This window comes from Amblyomma mixtum, chromosome 6 (genome assembly GCF_055824585.1).
Source record: "Amblyomma mixtum isolate Tamu chromosome 6, ASM5582458v1, whole genome shotgun sequence".
Lineage (NCBI taxonomy): Eukaryota > Metazoa > Arthropoda > Arachnida > Ixodida > Ixodidae > Amblyomma > Amblyomma mixtum.
Genome location: NC_143017.1, coordinates 48418417 through 48446219, shown reverse-complemented (window position 1 = coordinate 48446219; position 27803 = coordinate 48418417). Strand labels below are relative to the sequence as shown.

General features: G+C 52.2%; 1 protein-coding gene and 1 pseudogene across 1 annotated transcript in view; one reads left to right on the top strand and one right to left on the bottom strand.

Moving 5' to 3' along the window:
• LOC149339018 (uncharacterized) overlaps window positions 1-22086 on the bottom strand; it is a 41146-nt gene extending 19060 nt beyond the window's left edge. The window contains exon 1 of the mRNA XM_089547852.1: window positions 21321-22086. Within this exon, the coding sequence (XP_089403978.1) occupies window positions 21321-21716 (396 nt within the window). The 5' untranslated portion in view covers window positions 21717-22086. The remainder of the gene's footprint in view (window positions 1-21320) is intronic.
• On the top strand, window positions 946-3345 carry LOC149339019 (uncharacterized; annotated as a pseudogene).
• Window positions 22087-27803: the final 5717 nt, after the last annotated feature.

Here is a 27803-nt window from a genome sequence, read left to right as displayed (position 1 = left end):
GCAATATGAATGATGTGCCATGAGAAAGCAGTCGTGCTAGGCCATGAAGCGAAGGTGTGGAATGTGCTGCACCATGTACTAATGTGGGGTTTGTCTGAGTTTCCTCAATTTTTATTTATAAACAGCTCGAGAAAAGCATGGATGAATTTTTATCCTGTCTGGATCTGCACCTAACCCTCGCCAATCCCCGCCATGGGTATGTGCCATCGCTTCAGACGCAACAACAACTAATGAACGGGCGATCCTCTTCTTGCGATACGCTGCCGCCATCTTCTACCAAACGCGCTTGCACGAACACGCCCCCTCATCGGTAGCTACAAGAGAAGTTTCGACCTGTTATTTTGTTGCGAAAGCAACACTACGCGAGTCGTCGAGACATTTCGCGGAGCTGACGGAAGGCCATACTGCGCATACGGGAGGAGCAGTTGCGTCAGATGGCGCACAGCTGGCGCGCCGCCGCCGTCGCTGCGCGGGTCTCAGAGGTGCTGCCGCCGCGCTTGCCACTTGCGCATGCGCAGTAGCGGCGCATAGCTAGCGTGCCGGGGCCGCCGCCGCTGCCGCGCGCTCTTCATCGTCTCTTTCTCTCTCCTCGTTGCCTTCGCAATCCTCCAGGTTTAACCAGAGCTAAATAACTGCCAATTTGTGGGTTGACACCCGAGCGGACGCTGTGCGGGCGTGTTCCGCATGATCTCCGGCCTTAAGACCGTTTTTCGGTGGAACGCGCTGTGCCTTGGTCTTGCTTTTTGTGGGATCGTCTGCAGGAAGTTGCCCTGTGCCTGTGGACACCATATTTTGGCAAGTGTTCCCCCTTTTAGGGGTTTTCTTCACGATATGTACTCGACCACGGTGCGGCGAAATTAGGCCTAATCTGTAGGCCGAGCCGACGCCTGCGGCGCCGGGCTCCAGGGCCGTTCCTTGTGGTTGTGGGCCTTTGCGAGGCTAAAGATGATGGAGTACTCCGTTGAGGGAGAATCTATAACGCCCGAAGAATTCGAGGCGGGAGAATGGGCCTGGGTTTTGAAGGCGCAAGATCGCTTCAAGAAGACTGTGTACGGGGACCACTCCGAGAGTAGGCCTACCGAGAAACAGGCGGGCAGCGACGGGCGTCCGACGCACGGAGCAGCTCAAGTCAAGCGGGGGAAAGCGCCGGTGTGGAAGAAACGGGGACCGTTTCTGAAGATGCCAGCCAAGGATTTCAAGGTTGTGTGCCGGCCCAAGAATTGGGACTTGAGCATAGTGACGCCGAGGGAGCTCGGATGTGCCCTGAGAGCGGCAGCGAAGCTGACGAACGCGACTGCGGTGGAAGAAGACCTGGTGCGGGTGAATGAGACAAACAACACGATGACGGTGAGCACGCCGTGCATGAATCGTAGTGGGGCATATGCGAATGTCAAGACGCTCAAGCTGGGCGGTCGTGACCTTGAGGTTTCGGCGTACGTGGCGGCGCCGGAGAACTCTGTGCGCGGAGTAATTTACAATGCGTACAACGGATGCCCACTGGCAGAAATTCGCGCAGGATTCTTGAAGAGGAATGAAGACATGGAAATTTTGGATGCCAGACCTTTGGGCAAGTCAAAGGCGATTCAGATCACGTTCGGGGGGGAAGCGCGTTCCCCGGCAAGTCATCTATTGGAACTGTCTGTACGCTGTGATCCCATATAGAGAGTTAGTCGAGACCTGCTATAACTGCAGATGAGTGGGACATCGGGCGGACGTTTGCTATCGTCCGAAGACTAATTTGTGTCGCCGCTGCGGGAAAGAACATCCTGCACCACCGGAGGGAGAGTCGCTGACCTGCACGCCGGACTGCATCGTGTGTCATGGGGCGCACAGCACGGGAAGTCGGAACTGCAAGTTTCGCCTAGCCCGTCAGCAGCCGATGGGTCTGCAGCAGAGCAACGAGGACAAGAGCCAAACTGGCAAGGAGGAGCGACGTTCGAGGCCCAGGAAGCGGTCATCTAGCGGTGTGAGAGGCGATAGCAAGAGCAGGGACCGGTCAGCTTCCTTCCCGCCACTGCCCGGACCCGAGCCTGGCAAAGGAGGAGGGCAAGGTTCCGGTCATGGACGAAGCCCAAGTGCCACGAGGAAAAAGGTGAGCTGGCCCAACGCGGGCTCCCAAAATGAGACTGCTCGAGAGAAGGAGCTACAAAGGCAGGTGCTGCAGCAGGCCGAAACTATCAAAAAGATGGAAGCTAGGATAGCAGAGATGGAACGCGCGCTTAAAACCGGCAGAGTAGAAAGGGTACAGACGCCGTTGGCCCAGGCCCCACAGCAAGCGGCGCAGGCGAACGTTTCTCGCGTGGACGATAACACAGCTATGGAAGTGGAGAAAATGGAGAATCGGGGGACGGTCAAAAGGCCACCTCCGGCAGATGAGGGAGCTCAGGCAAAGAGAGTAGCAGAAACTTCGGCGGCGGACACGCCGCAGCCAGTATTTAAAGTCACTTGTCTTAAGAGGGACATGCTTACCCTTGCGGAGAGAGTAGGAAAACTGGAAGAAAGACAGGATAGATTGGAAGGCCGGGTCGACAGGATAGAAGCTAGACTAGGCAACATTGAGCAGCGTCTTGACGCCTTCACCAATGACATGGGGGGTTTCCAGACCCAGGTAATGGACATGTTTAAACAGCTAAATGCTATGCTAGAGGTTAGATTGCCTCCCGTAGTCGGCCAAGCGCCGATGTTAGTGAACCTAGGGCCTCACCATGGCCCCTCGCCAGCAAATTCAGGTTTGGCAGTGGAACTGCAGGGGCTTCCGTCGCAAGCGGGGGAACCTGCAGTTGCACATACAAAATCTGGATAGTAAGCCGGACATTATAGCTTTGCAGGAGGCTAGCGGCTCGGTGAAATTACCGGGATTTAAGACATTTACACCACCAGAGATTGATCGAGGGGGCGTATCGAGCGTCTTCACGGCCGTGTTAGTCCATCGCAACACCACAGTGATTCAGCATACCATAGATAGCAGCAGGGAGGACTACGTCCTGCTGGAGATTTTGCCCAAAAGAAAGGACGATAAGAGTCTATTTGTTCTTAATGTGTACTCTTCTCCAAAAGATAAGGGGGTGGGCTTGCCAGACCTTCTGATAAAGACGCAACGGCTAGCGGCTAGGTCTCAACTCATCGTGGTGGGAGATTTCAATGCGCCTCATCCGGAGTGGGGCTACATCCGAGCCAGCCCGAAGGGAAATAAGCTTTGGCAGGTTGCCCAGGACCTGCGATGGACGATCTTGAACAACCCGCTAGATCATACCAGGATAGGCAACAGCGTGAGCATAGACACCTCTCCAGACCTCACATTTGTGAATGGTATCAGGGATGCAAAGTGGGTAAACACGGGACAGCCACTTGGAAGCGATCACTATATCCTTTCCACGATATTTAGTGCTGCTAAGCACAAAGACACGGTGAAAGGAACTCGAGTGACGGACTGGGACCGATTTCGGCAATACAGGAATGACACAGTGAACGGGGAAATCGAGGACTTAGGAGCCTGGATTGTCACACTCAAGCAGGCCGTGAAGAGTACCACAGAAGAGGTTCCGACGGAGGAGGAGGGCTTTACGGCTGACTCTAGATTGTTACACATGTGGGAAGCACATGCGAGTCTCCTTCGGAGGTGGAGGAAACAAAGGCATAATGGTGTCCTCCGTAGGAAGATGGCCAAGCTAGAACGAGAAATCGAAACGTACACATTGGAGTTGCAGTGCAAACAGTGGGGGCAGATTTGTGACCGGATGAATGGGCAATTCGGATGCAAAAAAACATGGCAGTTGTTGAGGCACCTTTTAGACCCGGCGGCAACCAAATCTGCGCAGAAGGGGCAAATGGCTAGGTTAGTGCATCGGTATCAAGGCACGATTGGGGAATTTATACATGAACTCCGAAGTCGTTACATAAACAGAGAGGCGGGCGGTTGCTTGCCGGATTATTCGGGGGAGGAAAACCTTGAATTGGATGCAGACTTTACGGTGGCGGAGGTAGAGTTTGCAATGGGCCAGCTTCGTACCACGTCAGCAGCGGGTCCGGACGGGGTTACTAATAAAATGCTGAGAAACCTGGATTTCAAGTCAGTGGGGGCACTCACGAATTTAATGAATAAATTTTGGGCGGCCGGGGAGATTCCGCCAGAGTGGAAGCATGCTAGGATTACATTTATTCCTAAAGCAGGGAAGAAGCTCTGCATTGAGAATCTGCGTCCCATCTCGATAACGTCGTGCTTGGCCAAATTGATGGAGCATGTAGTCCTGAACAGGCTTCAGGGTTATGTAGAGGACAATGAGTTGATACCTGAAACAATGATTGGCTTCAGGGCTAATTTATCGACGCAGGATGTCCTGTTACAGCTCAAAAAAGACGTGGTTGATCCTGGGTACGGCACGGGCACCAAGGCTATCTTGGGGCTCGACCTCACTAAGGCCTTTGACAATGTTACCCATGAGGCAATATTGAGGAACCTATCGGACATAGGACCGGGGGGTAGAACCTTCCGGTACATCAGATCGTTTCTGGAGGGTAGGACTGCGGAGATTGTAGTCGGAGAAATGAAATCGGATCCCTTCCCATTGGGGGGCAGGGGGACACCGCAAGGGTCGGTATTATCGCCCTTCCTATTTAATCTCGCCCTGATCAAGATACCACCCAGGCTGCAAGGGATATCGGGACTTAAACATACATTTTATGCGGATGACATTACTCTATGGGTAACAAGAGGCAGTGACGCACAGTTGGAAGAAACTCTACAACAGGCGGTGGATATTGTGGAGGAGCTAGCAGGGGAAGCAGGACTCTCGTGTTCTCAGCCCAAGTCCGAGCTTTTTGTGCTGAGGGATAAACCAAGAGGGATACATGCGAGGCACTATGTGCCGCCACCACCTTTAGAGGTGAGAGTGGGGGGAGTACCGGTCGCTGAGGTCCAAACGATCAGGATCCTGGGTATGTATCTGCAGACTAACAGGAAGAATAGCGAGTCATTGCAAAGGCTTAAAAATACGGTCAATGCTACCGTGCGGCTAATCAGGAGAATCGCCAATCGTAAGAGAGGTGTTAAGGAAAAAGACTTGTGTAAGCTAGTGCAGGCATTTGTGCTCAGTAGAATAGTGTATGCGACGCCTTATTTGAAGCTGGACGCGGCGGAAAAAGGAAAGGTGGAGGCTATGATTAGGCAGGCGTATAAAGCGGCCCTTGGGTTGCCTCAGAATGCGTCTACCGAAAGGCTGCTGGGATTAGGGGTGCACAACACCCTAGAAGAACTACGGGAGGCGCACTTGGTTATGCAGCTCGGTAGGCTTTCAAAAACAAAAGCAGGGAGGGACATATTGGAAAGGATCGGCATTGGAGTTGACGTTCCAGCCGGTGACACGAAAATTCAGGTGAGGCGGGAAATGCACAAGGGCTTGTACATAAAACCTTTGCCCAAGAACATGCATCCAATACATCACGAGGACCGCAGGAAGGCAAGAGCCAAAGCTTTACATGCCAAGTACGGGAAGTACAACGGGGCAGTCTATGTAGATGTCGCCGAGTATAAGAACAAGGATGCATTTGCAATTGCGGTGGTGGACGGGCGGGGCCACTTGATCGCCTCTGGATCAGTCAAAACCCGCTCCCCAGAAACTGCAGAGGAAGCGGCAATAGCACTAGCTATGACTAGTAGTAATGCTGACCTGATCTTCAGCAATTCAAAAACAGCCATCCGAAATTTGGCGAGGGGCAGAATATCTGTCACAGCGGCGCGGTTGTTGAATCGGGCCACGGAGCGAGGGATTACGGAGGCGGAAATTGTCTGGGTACCTGCACACTCTGGGAACCCTGGGAACGAGACGGCTCACATGAATGCTCGAGGTTTCGTCAGCCGAGTAGGTGAGCCGGACGTCCCGGGAAGGTCCGCGAGAGATGGGCTGGTATCCTTTCATGACATTACTACTCATTTCAGACTTAACCGGAGGATTTACCCACCCCCGGACAAGCAATTGGTGAAGGCGCAGGAATGCGTCTGGCGCCGATTGCAGACCAGATGTTTCTTCAACCCATACGTGTTGAGCAAAATCTACCCGGACATTCAGCCGGAGTGCAAATGGTGTCACGAATTGGCAACCTATGACCACGTATTATGGAGCTGTAGCATAGCACCGCCACCGGCGGACATTATGCGTGATCCTTCCCTCGAGCAGTGGGAGGCCGTGCTGGCCAGCTCAGACCCGGTCGTCCAGACCAGGGCCGTGGAGTGGGCCACCCAGGTCGCCGTCAGCCACGGGTTGATGGCCATCTAACACGGAATCGTCCACACATGCTCTCTGACGAAAATAAAGTTTTTCCATCCATCCATCCATCCAGGTTTAACCAGAGCTAAATAACTGCCAATTTGTATAAACTATGAAAGGCCGCGGTCAGCCAAGAGAAACTAAGAAAGGCCAGGGTCAGCCAAGGTAAACAATGCTAGCCACTAAAAGCTTGGCCATAGCGAAACTAGGCTAGCCAGTAGTAGGAAGCTATCGCTTCCAACCAGGTTTAACCAGAGCTCAACCACAGCCAATTTTTAGAGCTATTGAGCAAAAAAGCGTATTTCCACTGACATTTTCACCTTTTTCTTGTTTCTAGTATTTCGAAGCGCATGGCAATAAAATAGGGCTTCAACCTTCTTTTCCTCGAACTATAGCTTGTGATCACAGGGCGCGCGCCCGCTCGAGCCTCCAGTGCGCAGAAGGAAGATCGGACACCGAGAAGAAGCTACATCGTCCCAGTTATACAAAACCCCAGTGTGGAGCAATGGGAGGGTCTGCTCTCCAGCGACTGCCGCGATGACCAGATCGGTTTGATACGGCGAGCTCAGCTGACGGCAGCATCCAGCGGAGCCCTGGAATAGGGGCAACCGACCGTTGCGGATGGACTCATCTGACCACATAAAAAAAAAGCACTTGTGCTAGAGCCAAATAAAGTTATCCTATCCTATCCTATCCTACGCCCGGCACAAGGCAGGCACAATGAACGCCCGCCTCGCTTCTGCCGCCAGCGGAGGAAGCAGGAGCCGAAGATTCGGAGCCAGCCCTGGGCACATCATCTCGGGTAAGCTGTGCAAGCCATATACTCTCAACGGAGGTGCGCAGTGGGAGACGTCGCTTCAGGGCAGCGTATAGTTCGGGTCTGAAGTACCTTACGTCCTCTCGAGTACTGGGAGTGTCGGCACGGGTGCACCTGGAAATTACTTAGCAGTCTATTAACTAGTAGGCGTCAGCTGCACGCGCCACCATGGTGGGCCTTAGGCCTAACGCAGACAAGGCACTCGGAGTTGGGCTCTCGAAAGTGTGCCACCTTGCGTGTTGTGGCCTCGGCGACCCTTAGTGTGTGAGCTCTCTCGCTCCCGGGATTATGAGGTGAGGCACGGGAGTACCTCTATCACTCTCGCTTCTTGCCCATGGGGGCGGAAAAAAATTCAGGGGGGCACTTTGTTGACCTAAAGTGCGGTGAGGCTAAAGCCTTAAGCGCGGTGTTGCTGCTTGTGTCACTGATGTGTTGTTAAGATGTTAAGCTTCACCTCTAAGAGTGGAACGCGACAGCGTCTTGCAACGCAGCCAGGGATTGGATTGGAAAACGTTTATTGTCAGCACTGAGCCCTAGTGGGCATTATACTAGGTGGCTTCGAGCCCATGGCCCTTGGCGACTTTGCGAGATCACAGAATGCCATCGCGCGTTCGGCTCTACGCCTTGCTCGACGGTAAATTGGTTTTTGAGGAAAGGAAATGTGTCTCGCACACCTCGGTGGACACCTGAACCTAACGTTAGGGAAGGGAGGAAGATGGGGGTGAACGGACACCGTATTCACTAGACGCGCCTTTGTTCATTCGAAACCATCGAGCTGGCATGGCGGAGTGGTAGCGTGCTCGTCTCGCACTCCGGAGACCGGGGTTCGATTAGCTCGACCAATTTCCTACTCGGTTTTATTTATTTATGTGCCTTTGCTATAAAGTTTAATGAGGCTAATTGGGTAATTAAGCAATTAACTAAACTCAGTCCCACTTACTTGGAGCATCACTATAGGATCCCTTTAATTGGTTGCATGGTTGCTAGCCAAAGTACAATTGGCCCCGTTTGAAATTCGCGCACTGTAACGTCACTACCGTTTCGACCAATTGAAAAGCGTGAAATTTCTGTCGACAACTGGTGCTTACAGTGATGAGGCATTAAAGGCTTCCGCTTTAAAACCGCCTCGAAGCAAATTTTAAGGCGAACGAATTTAATGCCTCATCGTTGTCCACAGAAGGTTGTGACAGAAACTTGTCAGCAGAGGTGTCACGCTTGCGACGGGTGTCCACCGAGATATGCGAGACAGTTACTGCGTAATTGCCTTTCCTCAAATACAATTTTCACTTTCTTCATTACGGCCCCTCTTTCTCTTTCTTCTTTCACTGCCACTTCCTGCCTACCTTTACGGTGCGGTTCAGGTGTATACCGAGATGGCAGAGAATTACTGCGCCATTTCCTTTCCTCAAAAAGCGTTGCGTTCAAAGGGCAAGGCATCGCGCCAAATCGATGGAGGCGTTCCGTGGACTCCCTGGCAGCGCTACAACACGCTGTCGCGTTCCACTGCTAAAGTCGAAGCTTAAGCGTCATTAATTAGCAGTTAATTACTATTTAGTCATTATTCAGTAATTTATTTATTTATTTTATTTATTTATTTCAGGTTCCTTCATGGCCCTTGGAGGGCATTAGAGAAGGCAGTGAGCGGTTACAAATACGTACCGAATATATACACAACGGGTTATTTAAAACAATAGCTAATGCGCGTATTTAGCAGCATCATTACACAAGATTTCGAAGTGAAGAGAATACAAGTAAACAATATTGCAAAAAAAGTATGAAGCGCGAAAAAACTTTAGGTTTGAGAAACAAAAGTATACAAAGTAGTGTTAAGGCATAAGGTCATTTAGAAATACTCATAACACAAGCTATAATACTAAGCAATGACAACACAGCAACAGTAAGCGGCAAAAATAAAGAAAATGCATGTTTAAAATGTGCGAAATCGCTGTATACAGGATAGCAACGTGAAAATAAATAAAATGACCATTTTATCTAATCTACTACAAAATGATCCCGCAACCGTTTTTTAAATTCTTCAATGTTGTTAGTAGTAAGTAAGGCTGCAGGTAGGTGGTTCCACTCCGATGACGTCCTGGGAATGAAAGATGCCAAGCAAGCAGTAGTGCGGCAAAGTGGGATGCCGACCTTGTCCGGATGATAAACGCGTGATGAAATGTATAAGTGGAATGAACAGTGCTCTTTTTAGGTTTTCGTTCGTGTCAAAAATTTTAAAGAAAAGGCTCAGTCGTGCCACTTTTCTGCGCGTCTGAAGGGGTGGTAATGACAATACATTTTTCATATGTGTCATGCTATGTGAAGGATTATAGTCCGAAAAAATAAAACGGGCTGCTCGATTTTGTACAGCTTCAAGAGCTGTTATCAATTATTTAGTTTGCGGGTCCCAAATTGAAGAAGCATATTCTACCTTAGCACGCACCAAAGATTTATAGAGTGTTAGTTTGACAGAAGAAGAAGCAAGAGAAAAATTTATTTTTATGTATCCCTTCATGCGATTAGTGTTGGCGACAATGTGGCTGACATGATCATTCCAAGTGAGGTTTGGGGTTAGATACACACCAAGATATTTAAACGATGTAACTGGTGCCAAAGATATATTGTTAATAAAATAGACTGGAGTATTAACCATTTTACGACGTGGGCAGCGCATCACTTTGCATTTAGTTTCATTAAGGGTCATTCGCCATTTAGAGCACCAGATAGAGACTGCGTCCAGGACAGTTTGTAGCACTTCAACGTCGTTAAAATTCTTAATCACATGATAAACAGCACAGTCATCAGCAAAAAGTTTCATAGAACGGAAAAGGTTGGAAGGTAGATCGTTAATATAAACAAGAAAAAGTAAGGGACCGAGCACCGATCCCTGCGGCACACCAGATGTTAGTGCAATTAACGAAGAGTTGTGATTGTTAGCGTGCACGAATTGTGATCGGTTCGTTAGAAAGGATTTAATCCACGCTAGTACATAAGGGTCAATATTCAGTTTCCTGAGTTTATAAAGAAGCAAGCTATGGGATACTTTGTCGAATGCTTTACAAAAATCTAGAAAGATACAGTCGACTTCACAACCGCGGTCAAGAAAACATTGAATGTCATTAGTTAAAGTGAGAAGCTGTGTTTCGCAAGAAAAAAAATTTACGAAAGCCATGTTGCATAGGGGTGAAAAATGAGTTGTTTTCAAGAAACTTTACCAAGTGAGAATATATGACATGCTCCATGATTTTGCAGCAAATGCTGGTTAGCGATATTGGGCGGCAGTTAGCTGATGAGTGCTTGTCACCAGATTTGTGGAGTGGAACCACTTTAGCTATCTTCCAGTCTTCTGGTAACCTGCCGAGCTCAATCGACTGTTCGAATATTTTAGATAATATGATAGCGGTGTAAACTTTAGTGTTCTTCAATATTTTAGTGTTAATATTGTCAGGGTCACAAGATGAACTCAGTTTTAGGTTGTCAATGGTCTTAATGATACCAAAAGATTCAAACCTTATCGGATCCATTGGAAACTCAATGTGGTATTCATAATCAGGGAACGTTGCATTAGAAGTGCGTGAAAAGCCTTTACCAAAAGATTCATTTAGAATATTAGCACAATTAGTAGCTGGAGCAGGATTTGATTGGGAGTTGTGAAGTGAAATATCTCATTGGTCTTGCTTATTTATGATGCTCCAGAATTTTTTGGGATTGCTAGTCAACATTGAAGGCAATATCACATTAAAAAAGTTCTCTTTCGTTTCCTTCAATGTTATTTTGTAGCTTTCGCTAATTTCTTTTAGCTTCGACCAAAGCTCCGGTTTACCGGAGCACTTCGCTTTCCTAAAGATTCGTCTCTTCCTATTATCGATACGTTTTAATTGCCGGTTATACCACGGAGAATGAAGGTTCGTTCTGATGTTTATCTGTGGGATGTGTAAATCTATAAGTTCATGCAATTTATCCCTAAACAAACACCAATTAATGTCGACTGAACGTTGATCGAAGTTTGTTAGAAAACTGTCGAGAAAATGCTCATTCATTATGTGTGACCTCATCCAGTGGTGACATCACCAGTGCCCCAGAGGCAGTCAGTGCGGAAAACGCTTTCGCCTCTATACGCACCTTAGATTGTCACAGTGCCCCCTCAATTTTTTTCTCACGATTTTGATCACTCCGGCCGTTGAAAGTGCAGCTGAAAGGTACTGTCGGGAACGAAATCTCAGGGTAACGTCTTCTGCAATCGAAGCCGGCAGCGGCGGCTGGAGACTACACTCGTGGAGGTCAAAGTAAAAATTTTGTCCTTTCAGTTCCACAAGTGCGCTCGCACGGCGGCAGTTCCTAATAGAGCTAAGGTTACGGGGCACGCTTTCCAGAGAGTTTCGCCCGCGAATGTACAAGTGCTTCTTTTCAGCTCTACGGCTCTACCCATTCATGCTATGAAACCTCTCTGTAGCACCTCTAAAAGTAATAAGTGCTTCTTGCATGAAGGTATCGGCACGTAGAATGTAAGATTTGAACGACGTAAAATATATGATATATATGATTTGAAACGGCTTTATAAGTGACCAACTCAAAAATTCAGGGGGGCACTTTGTTGACCTAAAGCGCAGAGAGGCGAAAGCCAAACGCGGTGTTGCTGCTAGTGTCACTTAAGTGTAGTTACGATGTTAAGCTTCGCCTCTAAGAGTGGAACGCCACAGCGTCTTGCAACGCTACCAGAGAGTCCACAGAACGCCATCGCCCGTTCGGCTCTACGTCTTGATTGTCGGTAAATTAGTTTTTGAGGAAAGGAAATGTATTTGTCTCGCATATCTCGGTGGACACCTGAACCTCGCCTTAAGGGAAGGGAGGAAGATGGGAGTGAACGAAGGCACTGTATTCACTAGACGCGCCTTTATTCATTCCGATCCATCGAGCTCACAGGGTGGAGCAATAAAGACAAAAAAAAAAGAGCTCGCATGGTGGAGTGGTGACCGTGCTCGTCTCGCACTCCGGAGACCCTGGTTCGATTCCCGAAGTCGACGAAATTCCTTTTTCGGTTTTATTTATTTATCTGGTCTGACAAGAAAGCTTAGTTAGGCTAATTGGTTAATTAAGCACTGAACTAAAATCAGTCCCACTTAGTTGGAGCATCACTATACGATCCCTTTAATTCGTTGCATGGTTACTAGCCTAAGTACAATGGGCACCGTTTCAAATTCGCGCACTGTGACGTCACGACAATTTCGACCTATTTCTTTCTTTACATGCAGCGCAAAAGACGGGACAAGGGAACACCGCCGTAATACTTTCTTTTCTCTCGTCCGATTGTGAGCGCTGTTTGGACATATGATGCGTGCGTCCAGTAGCAGTAGTACAAGACTTTTATTCGGCCATAATTTACAGTCCGAGCATGTCGACCACCTGGGCGACCAGAAGTCGCTGTTCTTCCTCACCTTCAGAGCCAAGCCAGTCGAGCTAGGTGGTGATGGATAGAGAGGGTGGGAAGTAGGAACCCGACTGCTGAGCAGCCGGGCAATAGAAGAGGTAATGGGCCAGGTCCGCATAGATACAGGGGCAGTTGGGCCAGGAAGGGTCCGATCGATAGCGATAGAGAAAGAGGCGAGACGGGGGGATAACTGCATTCATTTGGATGTGTCGAAGAAGGCGACCCTCCGGCACCGTGAGTGATGGATGAGGGGGAGGGTAAAGGCGTTTGTCTAGACGGAGCTCGAGGTAGACCTCTTTTATGGTGCGGCGAAGGGTGAGTCTCCCACCGTCCTCCGAGGTCTTGGGCCAGGGGATCAATGGTGGCCGGAAAAGTGTGTCGCGGGCGAGCTGATGGGCTAGCTCATTGCCGTCAATCCCTGAATGCCCAGTGACCCAGCGGAGGAAAACTATGGAAGGCTGCAATGCGGAGACCGCTCGTTCGACCTCCTGTTGGAGAGAAGGGGTTAGGGCGCGTTTCTGTAGGTGGTGTATAGCGGCTTGTGAGTCTGAGTAGACTGTGTACTCTTGAAGAAAGGGAAGGAGAGCAAATGACTGGAGGGCATGCGCAATGGAGGGGCTCTCGAGGGACAATGCATCCGTAGGGTGTAGATACGGCCCGCTGGTGTAGGTTTCAGGAGCGGGGAGGTGGGGATGGTACAGGGCGTAGCTGCAGGAACCTCTAGGAGCCACGAAGGAGGCATCAGTGTAGGCTACACCCTGGGTATCAAAGAGAGGTGAATGGTGCTGCGCGGCCGCATGACGGCGGAAGCCGTGCAGGACGGAAGACATGTTGTCGGGAGGGGGAGGATACGAAGATTGGGAGCCGGGGTTGGAATAGGAGAGGTAAAAGGGGCGATGGGAATGGGCGAGATACCCGCTTGAGTCAGTAACCACTGACCCTGACGGGTTAGGCAAAGCCGGGCAAGCTGCGAGTCACGATGGAGCGAGAGAAGAGAACGGAGAGGATGAAAGAGACCTATGGCAAAGGTCTTAGCGGTATAGGTAGTGATAGGGAGGTTGAGAGCTCCCTTGTAGAGGCCCACAAGGGCAGTCTCGAGAGTGTTAAGTTGAGTCTGATTGAAGGAAATATAGGGTGCAAAGTACAAGACCTTGTTGAGGGCCAGCGCTTAGGCAACTCGGCGCGCATGAGCCTCGTGGAGACTTGAGCGACGAGTGACCACGCGCCGCAGGAGGTTAGTTACCGAGTGGCAGGTGGTGACAGCGTGGTGGAGGGCTTGCACGTTCTTGGCCGCATCCAAAGGGAAGCCAAGAACTTTGCACTGCGTGACGACAGGAATGGGAGAGCCAGAAAGGTGGAGAGAGACGAAGTGGTTGTGTGAGCGCTGCGCTGGTATGAGGAATGGTTGAGAAGGAGAAGCTCGGATTTTTCAGGAGCAGGAGAGAGGCCAGTGGTGGCGAGAAACGAGTCAGTGAGATCTAGGCCACGTTGCAGGGTGTCCTGTACGTGACCGGGAGATCCCGACGAGCACCAGAGAGTGATGTCATCGGCGTAAATTATATGATGCAGATCGGGAATTTCAGCTAACTGGGAGGCGAGAGGGGCCATAGTAAGATTGAAAAGGGTAGGAGAGAGAACAGCACCTTGAGGAGTGCCACGGGTGAGGTGGTGGGGTGGTGGGGGTCGGATAGATTGGTGTCTACTCGAAAGCGAGGCACATGTTTAGAGAGGAATTAACGGATATAAGAGTACATGCGGGGGCCACAGTCTAGGGAGTCGAGTTGGGGAAGGATGTGGTCGTGGCAAACACTGTCAAAAGCCTTGCGAACATCGACGGTCACAAGTGGGTGAATTTTAGGGGGGTAGGTGACAGAAAGTTGGGCTGGAGAATCAGAAACATGTCCTGTGCACAGACGCGGCGTCGGAAGCCGATGAGAGACGGGGAAGAACTCCCTCGCCTCGAGAAAATTATAGAGGCGAGTCAGGGCCATTCGCTCAAGGGTCTTACCAACACACGATGTCAGAGAGATTTGGCGGAGGTTAGAGAGAGAGGGAGGTTTGCCCGGCTTTGGAATCATAGAAATGAGGGAGGAGGTCCACGAGCTCGACAGGCAGCCCCTGTTCCAGGCCTCATTGTAGGTTTGAAGGAGGAATTCTTTGGCGCAGTCAGGAAGATTGCGAAGTGTGGTATATGTAATGGCATCCTCACCGGGAGCCGAGCGTGGAGCATTAGCAGCCAGAGCCGATTCGAGCTCTCGGAGAGTGAAGGAGTGGTCCAGATCGGGGTTAGGTCCGCCCGAGTACATCGGGTAGGAGGGTGCCAGAGGGGGAGGGAGGTAGAGGCGAGCTGATCAAAAACATCAGAGGGAGTCCCCTGAGTAAGGCTTTAGCTAGAGTGGGAGCAAGGGCAGGCTTAGTGCCAAGGAGGGATTTGAAGAGAGACCATGTGGATCGCGAATGCAAAGCAGAGTCAAGACGGTCACAAAGGGCACTCCAACGAGAGTGCTCGAGTGAGGCGCAGTGGGTGACGATCTCGGCCCGCAGAGCAGTGATCCGGGAGGATAGTTGGACATTGTGGGGTTGGGAGCGAAAGGAGCGTTGAAGACGTTTACGGCGATGCCATACACGGAGAAAATGAGGATATTTGTCTGGGACTGTGTGATGAGTGCGTACGCGACGGCTACTGGACGTGAGCGCTGCAGTGATGCGCGACGTCCAGTCGTAGGATTGAAAGGCGTCGGAGGCGAGATTAGTACGGAAGGCGTGCCAATCAGTGTGAATGACCGCATGACATCGAGGGATGTGGGAAAGAGAGGTGTGAATATGAACGAGAAAGTGATCACTGAGAAGAGTTTCGGCTGTCACCTGCCGGTGAAAGGAAAGTGAACCCCGTGAGAAAGTGAGGTGAGGTGTCATGGGGCGCTGTAAGGCAGTGCCCGCTCGAGTAGGGGAGCCAGAAGTATTAAGAAGGGTGAGGTGGCGTTCCTGGGCCAGACAGTGGAGGAGGCGGCCGGGTTTGGGGGTAGCCCCAGAGTGTATGAGGGGCATTGAAGTCACCACCAAAGAGGAGATGGGAGTTAGAGGGAAGAGAGTGAAGGAACTTGCCCTGGGCAGAGAATAAAGAGGAGGTGACAGGGGGGTTGTAGAAAGACAAAAGGGTGAGTGAGACGCGGGAAGAAGGGTGGTAATAGACCACACCAACCAAATATTTAAGGAGGGTGGAGGGATGTCAAGTGGCTATAGTGGCTATAGTGGCTAAGTGGCTATATACGTCGCTGCGTATATAAATCGATGCAAGTGGTGTGGACGTAGTGGCATGGAAGGCGCGGTAGCCTGGGACAGTGCGGGCTGTCCGAGTCTCCTGGAGAAGGAGAAAATGGGGCAAGGAGGGGCGGGTGAGGAGATACTGGTGGAGGGGGGTCTTATTATGGCACAGATTTCGGCAGTTCCACTGCACAATCTCGAGGTCCTCGCCAAAAGCCATTATGATAGTGTAGATGTGGAGGCTCGTGAGGGTACGCGTTCCTTCTTTTTGGCCGGGGGCAGTGACTCATGCAGGGAGTGGATCCTAGTAGTGAAGGATTCCAATTGCTTTGATTTCTCTTGGAGGGTGGTAAGAATTTAGAGAACCGATGTCTCTAGCTGAACCAAGCGAGTGTGGTGTGCCTGTGTGGTGGTTTCGACAAGATCAGCCAAAGGGGCGACCTGGGCGGTGGAGGAGGGAGTGGTGAATGTGGCAAGGTGCTCATTTAGCTTTGTAAGCTGGGAGGTAAGAGAGGCGATGGTTGTCTGGAGGGTTTGGGTCAAGGCATGGATCTGCTGTTGTAGGTCGTGGGAAATGAGCTGCTGCTCTCGCTGCTGGCGTTCCAGCATAGCGATCCGGAGGTCGAACGAGCGGCTCTCGTCAGTCAGGGATGTAGAGGGTGGTGTAGGGGAAGAGAGGGACGCTGGAACCGAGGATCTTTTAACTATGGCGGCATAGGAGCCTGGTGGTGACGTGTTTGGAGCTGATGGAGGTTCATGAGTAGAGGAGGAGGAGAGGGCGGGTTGCACGGCCCGGCGCAAAGCTAGGCGTCGGAGGTGAAAAGCATTTATTACAGGTTACACATAGAGAGGTAGTTTGGGAGGTGGCCCCTAGTGCGCCACCCCCCTCACAATACTAGGTGGGACCCCTATTCCGGGACCCCATTTGACTCCACCGCCGCTCGAGTACGCCGGACCATGGCCTGTTGGGCCTGAAGGTCGTGGCAGCCCAGCAGGGCCGCCTCCCAGTCCTCTCGGGTTGGGTTGGGGTGGAGGGTGAGGGAAGGATTTTTCTGGCATGCCCACACCATATGGTAGGTGTCAGCCACCTCCGTAGAGTATAGGCAGAGGCCAGAAAAGGAGGGGTCGAAGTGTTTCATGACTGCCGGGCACAGCAATGTATTTGTGAAAAGTCTTATCAGAAGACGCTCACCTGCTTTTCCCAGCCCATTGAGGGGGGTCGGGTACTTGCGGTGGGAGTCTTGATAGTGATTGACTATATCTTTAAATTTTAAAAGGGGTTCGTTGTCCAGACCTGAATCGGTAAGGTCATCGCCAGGGGCCCGGGAAGTGAGTGCGCGGGCGGCTGCGTCTGCAGCCTCGTTACCTGGTAGGCATTGGTGGCCCGGAGTCCAGACTATGTAGCGGAGCGTAGGATCTCGGTCCCGTGCCGCGTTCCGAATTATTCTATAAGCTGTGAGGGAGACCCAATCGAGCTCGTAATTTCGACAAGCTCCTTGCGAGTCTGAGAGGATATATTGCGCCTGAGGGTGAGAGGCCGCCAGGGCGATGGCTACCTCCTCAGCGTGAGTTGCGCTGGGAGCTTTGAAAGTGAGCCCGTCCACCTGTATTTGTTGGTGTATGACCGGGGCCGTGTACCATCCCCCCCTAGAGCGATGCGGGCCGGCCATGTCCGTATAAACTACACCGTATTTGTTGCCATAATGGCGGTGGAGGGCATCCGCCCGCGCCTGCCGCCGGCCATTATGGTCTTCTTTGGACATTTTCGTAGGAAGGGGTCGAACGTGAATGGCGCATCTCCACATTTCGGGCACTCGTACCCTTTTCTCTGTGTAATGGTTGTGTTCAATGTGTAGTCGGTTCAAAAGGCGACGACCGGACAGTGTCTGGGCAAGACGCGTGTATTGGTTGGTGAGGTGCGCTTCTTGCAGCTCCCGATAGGTGTTCACCACTCCCAGCGCGAGGAGTCTCGCGTTGGAGGTGGAGATCGGAAGGTCGAGCGTCCTTTTGATGATCTTACGGAGGGTAACCTCCAAGACATCTTCGTCCTGCTTGCGTAAGTGAAGGTAGGGGGTCGAATAGAGTATTCGACTCGTGACGAAAGCATGTGCGAGTCGCAACGCATGTGTGCTTCGTAGACCTCCGCGTTTGTTGGAGACCCGACGGACCATGCCGCCAACCTGGTCTCCAACCTTACGCAGCTTGGCCAGTGTTGTGTCTGCGCGACGTGTTCTACTAATAAAGATTTGGTTTGGTTTTGGTTTTGTGGGGTTTAACGTCCCAAAGCCACTAAGGCTATGAGAGACGCCGTAGTGAAGGGCTCCGGAAATTTCGACCACCTGGGGTTCTTTAACAAGAGTCCGAGAACTCTGATCTCCGATGCCTCACGGATGGGGCCGCTGGCGAGGGAGAGGGAAATGGGGATTGCACACTTCGGCGATGGCCGAATATTCACGAATTCTGATTTCTGTGGGGAGCACTGGAGGCCGCAGTACGCCGCATAGTTGTCTACTATGTCAGCGGCTGCTTGCAGGCATTCCTCCATGTGACCCACATTACCTTGCGTGTTCGATACCGGCCGTGGCGGTCGAATTTCTTTGGAGGAGAAATTCTAGAGGCCCGTGTACTGTGCGATGTCAGTGCACGTTTAAGAACCCCAGGTGGTCGAAATTTGCGGAGCCCACCACTACGGCGTCTCTCATAGCCTTAGTCGCTTTGGGACGTTAAACCCCATACAGCGCATACTGGATGCCTTCGAAATCGGCCAATTTAGAGGGTAGGTGAAGCATTGCTAAGTTAAAGAGCAGAGGGGACAGTACAGCGCCTTGTGGTGTACCCCTGCTTCCCATACTGTACGGGCCGTGCTCTTCGTCCTGGATGCGGACGAAGGCCTGCCGATCCGTGAGAAAGTATTTAATATAATTGAAGGTGTTAGTGCCGCAGTCAGTCTCGCTCAGGTGGGCGAGAATGACGCTGTGCTTAACATTGTCAAATGCTCCTTTAAGGTCCAAGGCCAGGACTGTCTTGTCGTTATGGCGGCGCTCGACAGGAGTAAGCACTTCATGTTTTTGTTGGAGGAGCATGTCTTGAGATGATCTATACGGCCTAAAACCGAACATGGTATCCGCGAAGGTGTTGCGATTTTCTAAGTATTCTGAGAATCGATCTCGAACCATAGTTTCCATGAGTTTGCCCACACAAGATGTTAAGGAAATGGGTCGGAGGTTGCCTGTATTGATTGGTTTGCCGGCCTTCGGGATGAAGGTGACTAGCGCAGTTTTCCACTCTGTAGGTAGAGGACAGTACCCTTCCCAGACGGCATATATGTATTCTAAGAGTGCTTCGTACGCCGGATCCGGTAGGTTGGCCAAAAGTTTGACCGTTACCTTGTCCCGACCATTTGGCAAGAGCCGCCCGTAGGTCATGGAGTTGAAATCGCCGATAGAGATCAGGATTTTCTCTGCCTGCATAGAGATGCTCCGGCCCCCGGGGGTCCTGTGTCTGGCACAGATATCGATCCCGCAATGTCTGTGCCAGCTCTTTGAAGGTGTTTTTGGGTTTCGGTGCGTGTTTGGGTGGGATCGATCAGACTACGGAAAAGTCTCCATGTGTTGCGACTAGACATTTGCCTGGCGTCCAGATTGCAGCGATCCACCGAGTTGGAATCGGCAAGCTGGGCAGCGTAGTCCGCCGCCTGCTGGGTGATATCGAGAATTCGAAGTTGGAGCTTCCGATTGTGTTTCTGGCGACGCCATCTCTTTGTGAGACTGCAACGCGCCTCCCAGAGATGGAGATGGTTATCCACATCCGTCACCCTATCTGTAAGCTGAATTTGCTTGTCGTGTTTGCGAATATTTTGTATAAGGGTGTGGGCCCAAGAGGGATAGCCGTTTTGTACCAGACTGTACGGGGCAAGGACTGCCGGAAAGCCGTCCAGTCTGGGAGTCGTGCTTGGTTTAGGGGTCGCTTGAGGGGACGGGTGTAGAGAATTATGTTGATGAGGCAGTGGTCGCTGCCGAGGGTGGCCTCGGTGTTGATCCATTCTGCGTGTTGAATGTTCCGAGTAAGGGTAAGATCAGGGCACGTGTCCCGATTGACGGTGTTACCCACTCTCGTTGAGACTGCAGGGTCGGTTTGGAGGGTGATGCCCAGCGTGGAGATAAGCTCCGTCAGCTTTCTGCCACTTCTCCTTGCGATAACCCCACATCCGACTGGGGGCGTTGAAATCACCCACATTCAGAAGGGAGTCGCGGCCTGCCACCTTCAGTGCCTTACTGAAGATGTCGGAAAAATTATGTTCATAGGGTTAGGGGGACAGTAAATATTAAGAATGTTTGAAGTTAAGAATGGCGCAAAAGACACACACACAGGGAAAATAGGGGATGACAGAAAGAGCGCCAACTACCAACTGAGTTTACTGCGGAAACACCCTCTTTTATAAGGCAAGCCATATAAACCACGAACCGGAAGCAGAAAAAAACACACTCATGGTTTGAATTCACACTTCGAAACACCATCGGCAGAACTTCAATCATGAACCAACTAGCCCCAAAGCAAGTTCTTCTGCAACGCATTAAGAATGTGTACGGGGGGGGGGGGGGGGGTCAGTCCTGTTCAGGGGGAGGACGGAGACCATTACATCCGAGTAGGGCACATTTAATTCGAGATCGACCTCTTGCGCTGTGTAGCTTTTGTGGACAAGCAGACAGGTGGAGGGGTCACGCTGGTACGTATTATATCCCGACACCTTCACTGCCGCCCCAGATTCCTGTAGGGCGACTACCGCAGATGGGTGATTAAACTTCTCGAGATAGAGGCGAAGATGAGCTCGTTTTTTTTTTGGTCTTTGAGACCTCTGCAATTCCATTGAATAACTGAAAAAGCCTGCTGTTTTGGGGGGCGGCGGGGTCGCTTAGTGCCCTGTGCCATGATGAATTTCGGGGTGAGCTGGGCCAGCAGCCATCGCAGCCTGTCCGGCGCCCTGAGCCAAAGAAGGTTCAATGGGGTCCTCGCTAATTTCGCTGATATCAATGTGGCGGTTGAATTTGGATGAACGCTCCTTAGTGTGGCTAATGCGACGCCCCAGGTGGTTGGAATCGTTGATCCAGGTTTTAATGTTACTTGTGACCGCTAGGGTCATCTTCTGGGTGGCTTCGGCAATAGTTTTGTTGATAATTTCGGAAATTAGCTGGCCGAGACCGCTAAGCTCAATATAAATTTCAGCTACGCTCTTTTATAGAGCGTCCAGACGACTCACATTGGATTGGGGAACAGACCCTTCGCTCATGGGCTCCGGGTTCTCGTAGGCGGGCGCACCTTCGCGTGCCAGTGGCGACGATGTGGATTTTCCATGCTGCGAATTTCGTTTTCAGCCGTGACCTGTTTAACTTGTGCGAAAAAACAGCGCGAACAAACGGGGACGAGACGAAGAAAACACAGGAACAAGCGCTTGCTCGCGTAGCGCCGCCGTTTCGCGGCGCATCTGGATGAGTTCGGGAGAGGGATGAGGAGGGGGAGGAGGGGACTTAGAAACGACCCTAGGTCGACCACCAACCTTGCCCTGTGATTTCTTGGAGGCCTTCTGCTGGGTAGCCCCTCCGAGATCCGGGGAGTCCTCAGGCTGGAAGGCCGGAGCGCCCTGATCTGACGTTTGTCGGTTTTGCTGCGGCGGCGTCTTCTGCGGCTGCTGTGGCGTCTTCGGGTTGGCTGGCGGGGGCCGGGCGTCGCCGCCTTCTCGCCGCGATCCCGCAGCTGGGCCGCCGGAAGCACCTCCTGGCACGGTGCCTGGCGAAAACTTTTGACGTTGCACCGGAGTGTCCTTGGGCGGGCGTACCACGGGGGGTTGCTGCGCCGCCTGGAGACGACGGAACTTGCCCTTGCATGCCTGGGAGCCCGTAAGGTGGGCTTCCCCGCACACGAGGCACGATGGCTTGCACTCATGAGGTTTCATACCCTCGGCCGTTGTCCCCACATTCTGTGCACAATGGCCACATCTTTCTTCCACTGGCCTGGGGCAGATGTTCGCACGATGGCCAATGGTACCACACCGGTAGCAGGCGAGAATAGTGCGCTTTTATTCTCGCACCGGTGTGATAGTCGTGTTATAGCGGACGAAGCGCGGCACTCTTCTACCCACGAAGGTTATGAGCGCTATCGAAGATTTGCCCAGTTTTCGGACGAAGGCAATGTCCCCGTCCCTCCACACAATCTTGCCTTTGAGCGTTGCCGTGGTCTCCCGCTCGTTGACGGTAATAATGCCACGGCACACTTCACCGTTCAATTTTACGTGTCCTTGCACGGGAACCTGACCTTTGCTGGAAGAAAGGATGAATTCCCTGGCCAATGTTTTAGCGATTGTGGTGTCTTGGCTTGCGCAAATGAAGAGGTTTTGGTCCCACAGGGGCAAGTTCACGAACGACGCCTGCTGAGCCGCGTCGATGCCAACATAGGCGGTCAAGGCGTGGCCAAGTTCGCCCGGTGGGAATGCTGCCCGTAGGTCGATGGATATGCGTGGCTTGACCACAATAATGATGTCTTGTTTTTGGAATTTCGGTGTTCGACTGGGTCGCCAGGAAAGTTTGGCTGGAGGTGATGACCGGACGCCGCCGGTCTGCAGCTGTTTTCTTGCCGTCACGTTAGCGTTCGAGGCGGCGTCTCGCTTGGAGCGGTGGCCACCTTTGTGAAGAGTGATCCACGCTTCAAGATGCTCATCACTAATTTCTTCTGCAGGCAGGTCGTTTTCTAGAGGTTCTTTAGGGATTATTTCAGTGCACGACGCAGTTAACGGGTCATATCCCCGACAAGCGGAGGTCGCCATGCTGGGCGGTGGCTCGGAGATTCCCGATGCAGCGGCGACGCGTTAGGCTTAGTGCAACAGCTGCTCGGGGGGAAATCAATAATCGGCATAGAATGCCGAAACATGATCCCACCTGAGCACACTTGGTGTCTACTTGGTCCTGATGGTTTGCGGCACACCATGGAGCTGAATAATCCAAGGTTCCGCCAAAAATTTCTGCGTTCCGGGTGAAGATCGCGGGAGCCGAAGTAAGGTGCGTCTGCTCTCGTCGCGCCTAGTGGCGTTGCATCTGTAGCTTTGGCGCACTCGCGTTGTATAGCGAGGAGGAAGAGGCAAGTGGGGTCGAGGGATGGTGGGTGTTTACCTGGCAAAGAACGCACCAGGGCTGGGCACATACATGAGCGGAAGGGTCGGCGGGTACAGGAGCAGCACAGCTACGGCACTTGGCCGGAACGCTGTGCTGGGGGCATTGGTGGGCGCGGTGTCCAAGAGCGAGACAACGGGTGCAGGTGGGAGGCTTAGGCTGATGGGGGCGGCACCGGAAGGCAACGCGTTTAAAATACACAGAGTGGGGTATGACGGTTCCAGCGAAAGTTATGAGTACCGACTGAGTGGTGCCCATCATGCGAGCAGAAAGAATATCGGTTTTGAATTATTCGATATCATGCATGAGGTCATCAGGGGTGAAGTGGCCACCGACGTTATGGATGACGCCGATGCATGAGATGGGAGGACTAGGGGCATATGTTTTGAGGGTGATAGGCTTACCATGAAGCTGAAGATGCGTGGTAGAGAGTAGGAGGTGGGTGGTGAGAGGAGAATGGGTTTTTAAAAACAAGGCTTTGGGCTGGCTTGGCCTTCAGGGTGATCTCTGCGCTGCTCTTGGCGGAGAGTTGTGCAGCGCAGGTGACTGCGGCGAGTGCGTCGTAGAGAGGTAGCTTAGGGGTGAGGGTCCCAGGGGGCAGCTGGATGGCAACTGTGATGAGCTCGGCGCGGGGTCTGGTTACGGAGGGAGGATTACGGTTGGTACCGATGGTGCTCCAGCCGATTTCCGGGGATTGATTGTCGTCTACGGGGGACGCCGTAAGGTCCAAGTCTGAGTCCTAGGCCGGAGTCTCAATCTGCGACGCGGGTGCCGGGCTGCAGGTCTCGGTGTCAGTGGGACATGTGGCTGTAGTAGGTGCAGCGGCTCCAGCGGCGGCGACGAACGCAGCCTGCTGCGACGCGTCTATGGCCCCGAAGCTCTTGGCGTCCCGGGTAGCAGTGGGCGCTGCGCCGACGACGAACGCTCCCGGCTGCGCCGCGGCCGTCGGTCGCTCACGGCGTTGAATGCGGCAGGAATGTGCTCGGTGGCGTGGGCAGCATTGAACGTAGCCGTTTAAGAGACAGCTGTCGGCGTGGTTGTAGCAGGCCCCGCGGTGGCGGCATCGGTGGGTCTGGGCTGCAGGGTCTCGGTCAGACGCTGCATTGCGGCGGTGCAGGCGCGGCGCGTTAGGGTTAGCGAAGCGGCGCGCCGCTTCACAGTTTTGGATATGCTTGGAGGTCCAGTTCGGCAGCCGGCCGTGATGCCGATGGTTTTCACGGCTTCGGAAGCCTTCCTGGAACGATGGAGTGTAAATCCAGGGGCGGGCGAGGCCCTGGACCAGGCCAGGGACAGGTTAAAGCAGAGCACGATAGGCAGCCAGCTCACCAGGGCGGCGCCCTGAAGAATTATCAACATTAGTTGATGGGTTCAGGCATTAAAAAGTTAGGTGGGAAGGTCACGTTAAGAAATATGCAGGGATAAGGCAGCCGCAGCTGCACGGGAACGGGTTAATTTAAAATATATGCAGAGACCTTTGGCCTGCAGTGGGCATAGTCAGGCTGCTGCTGATGATAATGACGTATTTGTGATTTGTAACCATTTAAAAAACAATTTTAATTTATGGTTTATAAAATGTTCTAGTGTGTTTGGTTGGAAACTACAACGCTTTAATACATAAAAAAAATTGCTTTCACTCAAAGCGGCGGGCAGGAGATCTATGTGATCCACCTTGTGTCTTCTGGGCTTGCTTGCCGTTAGCTTCCGGCCTTGGCCGGCCTGATGTTTAAAGACCTTACAGTAGACAGCCTGCCTCGCGTGAGAAAGAAAAAAATTCGCATTGGCTTAGCTTGGTTGAGCCCGGTAATTGCGAAAGCAATATCCGTAATTGCGCCATGGTACAGCTGGTAGTGTAGCTGGTGGTGGTGCTTGTGGTTAGACTTGTGGTGATGCATCGGTTATACAATCCAATCCAATTCAATTCAATCCACTCCAATCCAATCCAATGTAATCTAATCTACTGTAATCTGATGTAATCTAATCCAATCCAATCCAGTCCAGTCCAATTCAATCTAATCTCATCCAATCTAATCCAATCGAATGCAATCAAGGTGAAATGAAGGTCAATGGTGGTCACCGCCGCGGCACGATGGTGGTCACCGCCGCGGCACGGCAAAGGAGTGAAAGGGCAAGTAGTACTGCTTTCGCAATAATAATGAGGCCGCGTTATGATGGAGGCGAAACGCAAGAGGAGCCCGTGTGCTGTGCGATGTCAGTCCACGTTAAAGATCCCCAGGTGGTCGAAATTATTCCGGAGACCTCCACTACGGCACCTCTTCCTCTCTTTCTTCTTTCAATCCCACCTTCCTGCCTTCCCTTATGGCGCGGTTCAGGTGTCCGCCGAGATATGTGAGACAGATACTGCGCCATTTCCTTTCCTCAAAAACCAACTTACCAATTTTTACCGAACCCTGGCGGAGATACATAGCACGTTATTTAAAAAAGCTAAAGTTAAAGTCTCTGAGAATATTGCAGTTTCGCAGTGACCCGGCCGTATTCTGATCGAAAAACAGTGGAAGTCAATCCTCTTTTCTTTTTCGCGCAGGTTTCATGACCAGCGGCTATGACACTGGAATCGACGCATTGTGCAAATCTACGTTGCCAGTAGCCGTCGTCACCATTTTGCTCGCGTGCGGTGTCATATATTTGCTCGCGACCAAGTTGGGAGGCAAACCGCCGGTAACAGTCCGTCGCTGTGAGGGCCTGGCTTGCAGCGACCCGTACGAAGCTCTGGAAAGCCTTCTGAACCACACCGTAAAGCCATGCGACGACATCTACGAACACGTGTGCAGTCGCTGGACCTGGAACTGGGAGCACCTGGGATTCCTTCAGGAGTCCCTGGACAACTACCTTGTCCAGATGCGCGCCATCTTCGATAGTCCCAGCGCCAACGCCGCGGGAGCGGAGCTCGCTGGTGGCCTGCGGGCCGGCGGCGGCCTCTACTCGCAATGTCTGGCTGCGATGGAGATCAGGGCGCTCACCCTGGAGGAAGACATGTTTTTCTTTTTGCACAAGTTCCTCGTGAGTCGAATAACCGACAGCAGGACGACACACGATTCTATGAAGGTGGGCGCGGAGACATCGTTCACGTTCGGCCTCAACGGATTGCTGACGCTGCGCCCTCAGCGGCTCGACACAGCCGCAGTGGTGTACGCATTCCAGGGCAGCGCTCTGCAGACGTCGTTCCCGGCTGTGGCCGATTTGCAGCTCTATGTCAGGATCATCCTTGAGGCCGCCAGCGCGCCAGCGGCTCCGACCCTAGCGACCGCTGTAGTGGCCCTTGATGGCATCGTTGTCGCGCATAAGCATCGCCAGAAGTCAGCGCACAGAAAGATCCCTGCAGCAGACCTTCAGCAAGAAGCGCCGGCGCTGTGGTCGCTCACTGATGTGCCGATGAAGCGCCTGACTGCCATGTCTACCCTGACCAGTGGCTTCCTGCTCGTCCCCGACTATGAGAACACACTGGCGGTGATTCGGTTCTTCGAAAGCGCGGCGCATGCGGACGTCTCGTGGTACCTCGTCGTTCAAATGCTAGCTGACCTTCTGCTCTTCGACTACATAACGAGGTTTGAGCTGAACGACAAGTGGAATGTGATGCGCGCCTGCTCTGGGGCCGTGTACAAGGCGGTGACCAATGTGTGGACCTCCCTGGGGAAGCAGCTGATGCTGAACAAAACGAGCCACGACTACGTCTCTGACATCTTCGAGATCATCAAATCAACGCTCACTTCCAATCAGAGCTACTTCATAAACTTTGTGGACAACAGCACCTTTTACAGGATACAGGAGGCCCTCGGCAGTATTTCATTCGTGTCCAATGGGAAGCTCTTAGAAAGTCAGCTCAGCCTCATGTTCAAGAGCGGTTCTTTGTCATCGCCGACCGAGAAGTTCATCCGGAACTACGTAGCCATCCGCCACCAAACCCGATCCCAGTCGCTGATATGGCCACCGAACGTCTTCTGGGACATAGCCTCGGTTCTGGAGATCGAAGCGAGTGCCTCCTACAGGGATGAAACCTCTTCTCTGTACATTTCCACGGCGCTTCAGATCCCCCACGTCTTCTACAGGGAAGAGCCACAGCATCTGCTCAACTACGGCACCCTCGGGGCTGCGCTGGCGAGGGAGCTGGTGAAATCCGTCTCTCCTGCCGCCCGTTTCAACCAAGACGAGCCGCTGTGGTCCCAAGAAGCCACGCAGTCGTTCTTGAAGAACATGGCTTGCTACGTGGGTACCGGCGTCTCCCAGCAAGTAGGGAACGCGACCGAATTCAAGTTGGAGCTCTTTCTCTGGTTGACGAGTGCTCGGGTGGCGTACGACGCACTGAGAAACGACTTTTCCGACTCGATCCCCAAAGACCAGTCGTGGACGGCGGTGCAGAGGCAGTTCTTCCTGCGCTTCTGCCTCACGGCCTGCGAGTCGTCGACCGCCACAGCAGTTAGCGCGCGCCACAAGTGCATCTGGCCACTGGCCGAGAAGCCTGCTTTCGTCCAGGTGTTCAACTGTCCGCCGGGCTCGTTCATGTCGTCGCATCAAAAGTGCAATGCTTAGGCACTGGCGACTGTCGAGCGAAGTTTTTCTTCGACCGCGGCAAATAGGATGTTTTTATGACAATAACTTTTGTTACACTGAAAAACATTTTCTTGGACACCGTTTCATGCGAAACACTGGCGGAGAATTCCATAGTTTTCTTTTCTTCTACAATCGCATCCAGTTTTTGCCTGCCTAAGCCTATAAGTGCGTGTATGTGTAAATGAAATTAACGGGACTTCTGAAGGTATTTATCTCTGATGAACTCTGGTGTGATGGCGCCTATTCTCGGAATAGCTACAATTCTCGGAAGTAGCTCATCGGCCTTCAGACTGCATCATGAACGAACTTAA